Genomic DNA, 8012 nt, shown 5'->3' on the forward strand with positions numbered 1-8012 from the left:
AAGTTGCGGATTACAAATACCTCGAAATTGATTTCAACAAAAATCTAAGTTGGGAAGATTGTAGAAAGAAAAAAAACTTTGGGGGGTTGGAAAGCATTTTATGTTTTTCAAAATAGGTGTAGAAAGACAGAGTTATGAGATGAAAACCACTCAAACTCTTTTTGGGCTTATAGTGATTCCAGTGATTTTCTATCGTTGTGAACTATGGGTTAGCAGTACATCCAACATGCAGTGGAGAAAAATTGAGAAAAATCACAAGCGTTTGATTACAAACCAATTCAAGATTAAAAGTGTAGTTCCTTATGCTATATTGTTAAGTGAAACAGGGGTTGCTCCTATTGAAGCAATTGCTATGGTGCGAGTCATAAGGTATTTAAAAAATATTGAGCAAATGGAAGGTGAGAGATGGCCTAAGGTTGTCTTTAATAAAAGTTTGTGCAAAAAAAAAAAAACAACTTGGATGCAACGAAATAACAAATGGTTTAGTAAATTAGTTATTTGTTTGAATGGGTGTCCAATAAAAACAAATAGATAAAAGCGATAAAAGCTTTTGTTATGGATAAGTTTCACAAACATACTTGGGATAAGGAGGTAGGAAGAAAGAAAAAGTACTATATTGAAGTGTTTAATCCCACTCATAGTCATCAACCAAAAGCATACATAAAGGCTAATATCTCTTGGAGAGCCAAAATTCTTATAAGGACTAATTCTCATCAACTTCGAGTTGGAAAAGGCAAAAAGAAGTGTGGGAGTAAAGAGTATGAATGTTTTGCTCTTCTGGAAAAGTGGAAACATAAAAATTCATTTCATTTTAAAATGTGATGCCTTCAAAGACAATAGGGAAAGTGTTATGCAGATATGCTCACAACTAACTCTTGAGATAATCTATTTAGCTAGAGGTTTGTCAAAAAACTAAGAAAAAACATTCATTGTAAAGCTTCATTAAAAATGACCAAATATATTGATCAGATAAAAAACAATCTACCTCAAAAACTTTAAAATAATTTATTTCTTTCTTGATCTACCCGTAAAAACCCTGGCCAGCATAAGCGTACCCACCAATTCCGACTATTAACATAACCGTCCACACCAACATCCTGCAGCGGAGGCGAGTCAACTTCTCTCGCGTGAATGGGCAATTAACGAAATATTGAGGCATATTCTTATCATCGCCCACTAAGGAAATTGAATTGAGCCATCCGTTTGGCCGGCCGCCGCCGGGAATCTTATGAAGAAGCCTGTCCGCAGGATCAACAGCAGCAGCACATCAGTAACGCCGACACTAGACATATATTCTTATCATCACGCGCTACCGATGTTAAATTGAACCATCCGTTTGGCTGGCCGCCACTCGGAATCTTCTGAAGAAGCCTGTCCGCAGGATCAACAGCAGCGGCACATCAGTAACGCCGACACTAGACAGATAGATAACATTCACGTCAATTGAACCTGCTGAACTTATCGTGATGGTAGGTTTTGACGTTATCCAGATTGCAGGTTATGGAATCCAATCGACCTCACTGTTATCCGTTGAATGTTTCAAAATTTTATCAAGATATTTTTGAAATCGGTAATCGATAAGGATGCTCATGCCCATGCCCATGGCCTTCAGGGAGAAGAGTTTCACCTTCAGTGTTTGACACACTTTCCGTATCCCCAGCCTCGTCTCTGGCTCGGTATTGGAGCTCAATAATCCGAGCTTCAATACCTTCTCCATTTCGCTTGCCTCGTATTCATTCCCCAGCTTCGAATGTCCCGGAGAATGCCTCTGTAAACCTTGCGGAAACCTACCTGGCCCAAAATGTTTTCGTCCCTAAACCGTCTCGTCGCGATGCTGAGATCCTTGTAAGTGAATCTATGGGGTCAGAACTCCTTGTCCCATTTTTCGATCTTTCCTTTGGATTCCGCTCTTTTCAAAAACACAGCTACAACCGCCAGCGAGAGGAGAACCACAACGGCCACTGTAACGCCGGCTATTAATCCCGCTAAGACTCGAGAAATTACGGAATGGTCTTCAAAGAAATTGCCCCCTGTGCCCGCTGAAAAGCCAAAAAACATCTTCTCTTTTAGAACGCAGTGCAGATCGATTTTCGCGGATACGTGCGGCTTCTGCGGTCTGGGTAAGCCGACCAACATTATGCTAACGTTGAGCTTTACTACCGAAGGCAAGGACTGCCCGTCGATATCTTGCATCTCCCGTCGGTTACCAACTCAAGGACAGGGTGATTGATAGCCGGCGTTAGAGTGGCGGCTCTGTTTCTCATCTCATTGGCGGCTGCGGCCGTGTTCCTCAAAGAGCCAAAAACAGAGAATAGTTTGATGTATGGGAGCAGGAGTTTTGGCCCACAGATTTGCTTACAGGGAACTCAACATCGCCACGAGCGGATTCAGGAACGAAAACGTTTTGGGTGAGGCGGGTTTCTACAAGGTTTTGCGCGGCGTTCTCCCTGGCAGCAGCCAAGAAGTCGCAGTAAATGCATAACCAAGGAGTTCACTAGGGGAATGAAGGGGTTCGTGGCAGAGATCTCGACCATGGGGCGTATGCAGCACCGGAATCTGGTACAGCTCCGGGGCTGGTGCAGGAAGCAAAAACGATTATTCATCGTTAGGTTTACTCATATTCCGGAAGTCGACGACCGTTCTGCCGTGGAGTCAAGGATACGCGATCCTCAGAGGCGTAGTGGCAGGGCTGGTGTATCTGCACGAGGGATGGGAGAGGAAGGTCATCCGCACATAGACATCAAGTCTAGCAACGTGCTCATGGATTCGGATCTCAACGGGTGGCTCAGAGATTTCGGCCTCGCCCGGCTGTATGGACACAACCAGAACTCGGGGACGACTCGCGCCAGAGCTGACATGGACGGGGAAGGCTACGTCAAGCTCAGGCGTTTTGGAGGTGGCGTGCGGGAGGAAGGCCGTGAACATACCCACGCACGCCAAACCGTTGTTATTGCTATAGTACGCCCATGAGCCTCTGCTAGAGGCGGCAGATCCGAAGCTCGGAAATGAATAATACGTGGGCGAAATGCAGCTGGTGTTGAAACTGGCTTTGTGGTGCTCCAACACCAAAACCAAAGCAAGGCCGTGGATGCTGTGTCAAATACTGGAAACTTTAAATGTGTGTTTGTTCAGATTCGAATTATCATCCTCTTGAAAACGTGGTGCTTTTTAATCGATTTACTTTCTCGCTTCTGGTTGGTTATTTGAATTGATTGCTTTTTCCACTAATGATTATAAGAATTTAGAGGCTTTTAATTGAAGAGAATTAAAACCTTTAAAAAGTATAAGGATGGATTTGGTTGGTTTGTAAATTATTTGTGGTTTATTCTTCCTTAAATTATAAGAGGGATTATGGTCTGAAATATTAGTAGGGAATAAAACTGTTTCAAGGCACATCTCAGCCAAATCAAAACTCACCTATCTTAAAAGTGAGCAAATTACTCTTTTATCCAGTATTAGGGCTACTCTCAACCTAAACTCGACTTAACTTTATAATTAAAATACAATTAGCTTATATTGTAAAACAAAATATTTATTTATTTATTTATGATGAGCTATAATGATATCTATATAAATGTTTGTGATATGTTAATGCGTCATAAGGACAACGATTTTAAGGTTAATAGACACATAAATAGAGTATACACATGACTTTTTTATCAACCTAGATTGCGTGGATTTGATTTATCAATTTGGTGTATATATGCATTAAAAATTGAAGCAAGTATTTATATGCATAATATCTTGTAAGGCTGGTTAACATAAAGGAAAATGAAAATTTATATTATTTGTCTTAAATATTAAAGTAATGTAAAATAACTTTGTAAAGTTGATTAAGAGAAAGGAAAACGAAAATTCATGTTATTTTAATAGTGGAAGGAAAATTGATTTATTAAAATGGTCAGCAAAGTTTTTATTCTTTGATTTATTAAAATGGTTAGCAAAGTTTGTTTTTTTTTTCAAGTCAACTATTTTTATTTTATTGTAAATTAAAAAAAAAAATCTCTTTCAAATTGTGATTGAGAAATTTTATTGAGTAAAATTTGCAAGTCTTATTCTCTTTTAAATTGTAATTGAGAATTTTTATTGAGTAAAATTTGCAAAAGTCCGAGGTATATAAAAGATTTCTATCTAGCTAGTTTACTAAATACTTAAAATAATTACATTCCAATGTTTCTAACATGAATATATCCTTATGAACTAATAACATAATAATAAACAAAAGTAATTGCTTTTATCATGTGCCACTTCTTATGACTATTTTGTCCATAATTTTGCTAACGTAAGTATAGTGCATGTTGGTTCATTCAAACTTAGAGTATCTTGTGCTGAGGATTCTTTTTTCTCTTGAGATATAGTTTTATGAGCTTATGCTGCCTAACTATCTATTGTCCAAGGACTTGATCTGTCAGCAGATTCATGGCCCAAGTCTTTTGGGACTGAATCTACTTTCAATGGACTTTCAGAGACATGATCTTGTTGTCTTTTTAGAAATTGAGGCGAATGGAGGCAGGGGAGGAACTGGAAAAGATTTATCTTGCAAAAATAATTGATCATACCTAGTGGAACTTATTGACCAAGTTGAATTTTGTTGTTTATTTTATTAGTTCTTTTCCTTGATTGGATAATGAAGAACTATATGTCCTATATTGAAATAGACCCTACACCACAAGTAGACACACTCATAATCTATTTTTTAAGTCCAAGAAAAATATTTTCCAATCAAATTAATTTCAATGGGGGACCCAAGGTTGAGATCCATTTCCACACATATTTTGGCAAAAGCAGTAGTTCTTCTTGATTCAGTTTCATACGAGACAAAATGAAACTTTCCTAGAGTGGACCCAATGGCTCAATGAGAGGGAAAACCCCCTAAATGTAGTGGTATATTTTAAATTTGTACCTAAATAAGAGTAGAGGATAAGACTTTGTAAATGGATAGAGGTAGGCTCAAGTTTCAAGCACAAATTGATATTTCCCAAAAACCGTAGACCTTAGTTAAATATTAGATCCATATCTTCAACACTATCAAATTCAACAACAAAAAGCTTACATAAGGGTAGATGAAAACTTCTCTCTTGATCACCAACAACAAAAGTTTAGCTCTCCAAACTTGAAGATCTACAAGTCACAACCAAAACCTAAAGAAATGATAAACTAAACTACTAGGTCTAAGGAAATTCATTTCCTCATCAACCTCTAAGCCAAAGGGAATGGAAATAGAAGAAACTCCAAGAATTTGAATAAAGGAAGAATGGGTAGAAGATTGTTGAAGTGTGATAGTCTTGAAAGAGACAACTCTAGGAGATCCAATGACTAGATCAAAAGTTGATAAATCATGGGGAGACACAAGACCAAATGCCATGATTGAGCTTAAAATCAAACAAGAGGATGAGGGAGGCGACACAATGGTGGCTAGGGGCAAACCCTAGCCACTGTAGACTAGAGAGTGATTTTCATCAGCCATATTGATTAAGTCAATAGTTGTTATCATGTATTAAACCATTAAAGCTGATTTAATGAAATATATTTAACCTATTAACTTTTAACTTAAAATAAATCATGAATTATCATTGTTAGCATGAAGAAAATTATTTTTTCTTTTTCTTTTTGTAAAGGAAATATTTTGTATTTCCTTATATAAAAAATTTACAAGTTATTCTTCTAAAACTTATTTTCGTCTACTGATGGCAAGACCAGACCAGATTTAGAAATTTAGTTGTTTCAAATTTGCAAAAGATATGGTATTGAAAAGAGTTCTTGAAACCAAAATTCCTAAACTATTTATGGAGCCTGCTAGGCCATGTTGAAAACATAAAAACAAAAAGACATTTAGATTTATTTATCTGAATCAGTGCTTTCAATTGGAATGGGCTCCTTCTTGCTTCCTAGAGAGAAACCTAGATCAGGAGTAATTCCCATGTGTTTTTTAAGATGACCTAACCTTTTGATTCATAGCTATCATGTCCCGTTGCATATGAGAGTTAGAAGAGTTTCCTCCTTAATCTTGTTTTTGTTAACTAAAAACTCTTCCAAGGAGGAACTTTACGTGTCAATAATTTGTCTACTATGTATATGTACTCATTATAATGACCTCTAGTATGCCCTACATTTAGAACCCAATTTTCTATTTCCCCCAACGTGTCAGTATCTATGAGGGTGCATCTCTCCTTAGTATGTCACCCCTCCACCTAAGTAATTTCCTATTTGAACCTAGCCACTAAGCTTTTAGCTCACACTTGATCTCAAGTGTGCTCGCTTTCATGATAGTAAGTTGCTCCTTGACACACTTGACCTCTCTGACATGGCATGGTAAGCATCAAACAAGTATTCTAGGCCCAAGGGTAATTAGAGAACTGCATTGACTATAAAGTGACCATAGGAGGGACACTTTAATGCTAAATGGGGTTGCGAAAAATCAAGGCATCTTCCACAAGAGGGTGCCAAAGTCCCTCTTTTTTATTAAAGTTTTTGATTTTGCCATGACTATGGGAATGATCATTTGCAATGAAGAACTAATCCACCTCATGATTCCCTAAAAGGAAAAACACCACAAGAATTACAATAACAAAACATTTAGAGATGCTCATAAGGAAATACAGGTTAAGATTGAACCTATGTTGCCTATCGTTGAGACCACCTTTATGTAGCTTCCCTACGAGGCTCAAGATTAATTATAAATACTACATTTGGAGAAGCAATATTCCTCACAATCGTATCCAATTTATGTGGAAAACCTTGAGAAACGTGGAGTAAATCTGAGTCACATGAAGGATAATGGAAACATCATGACCTTGCTTGTTTTTCCTTCTCATATCCATGGAAGTGGAACCAGAAAGTTCAAAAACCTTATTTGGTAACCATTCAGAGTGTTGGAAGGGATTGAACATTATATATTGCATAGTAATAAATACAAAACACTAGAATCTAGAGAGTTGAAGAAGGATCATTCCAATGTTAATGCATTGTGACTAATCTCTACACCAAGATAAATGATGAAAATTCATTCTTAGGATAAACTCTAAGCATTAACACTCACCACTTAACATTGATTGAATGTTGAATTGATGAGTTGAGGAAAAGTGATGGGCTCGTATGGAAGTGTGGTACGTCTTCAATGTAATTTCTATATTATTAAGATTTGTCATGCCGATACCCAGATGGTAGAACAAAAATCTAGCCCCCGTTGTGTACATGTCAAATACACAACAATTGAAGATTGTGTTGTTATGTTCTAGCATGTGGCTTGGTTAGACGATGACAACCCATCCCCAAACTCATCACATCTCGAGCACCCCATGTAGGGAATTTGTGAGATGTTGGGCAAGGGTACAACACTCCTATTTAAGGGAATATTTAGTGAGAGAATGCCAAGGGGTGGAGATAAAAAAGTCTTGAGTTAAGAATCCTTCATTGGAAACCTTATCCACTATTTTGTTCCCTAACCTTGGAACGCTAATGGGAATGATAATAGGATTGGACTCGATATGGGAAGCTACATGATTAAGAAGAATTTGGATTCTCCAATTGCGAGAAAATTTGTTGAGTGGAGTGCCATTAAGAATCTTATTGATAATTTCTATGACTATATATGAGTCCTCTTCCACAAATATTTTGGTATAACCCTAAGCATGAGAATTCCTTATTCCTTATTTTCAACCTTTAGCTTAGTCACATTATTATCGTTGTGTCCCATGGGTCCTAATTATATGTAAAAAGGATTTCTTGAGTGATCCTTGGAGATTCCACCAAATCCCACTGGACCTCGATTTCCTTTTGAGGCCCCATCGAAATTAATCTTGAGGAAATTTGGTGGTGGAAGAGTTCAGGTGGACGAAACAAGGGGGGAGATAGGGGAGGAAAAAGAGTGAGAAGAGATTTCAGGTTGTAGGTGCTAGTTACTAATAAAGTGGCCTCATCTCTTGAGCTTTCCAATCATGATCTATCTAGGTTAGTGCAATAATAGATTCCTTAACATCATTTTTTATAATAAGCCAAAGAGAATATTGTGG

General features: G+C 37.6%; 1 protein-coding gene across 1 annotated transcript; it reads left to right on the plus strand.

Annotated features, from left to right (window-relative positions):
* Window positions 1-2532: 2532 nt before the first annotated feature.
* On the plus strand, window positions 2533-2970 carry LOC149161471 (L-type lectin-domain containing receptor kinase S.1-like). The gene has a single exon (XM_089434891.1). It carries the CDS (start codon window positions 2533-2535, stop codon window positions 2968-2970), a length of 438 nt encoding a protein of 145 aa, XP_089291017.1.
* Window positions 2971-8012: the final 5042 nt, after the last annotated feature.

This window comes from Pinus tabuliformis, chromosome 5_2 (assembly GCF_031772625.1).
Source record: "Pinus tabuliformis cultivar Carrire ecotype Pingquan chromosome 5_2, CPIR1, whole genome shotgun sequence".
Taxonomy (NCBI): Eukaryota; Viridiplantae; Streptophyta; class Pinopsida; order Pinales; family Pinaceae; genus Pinus; species Pinus tabuliformis.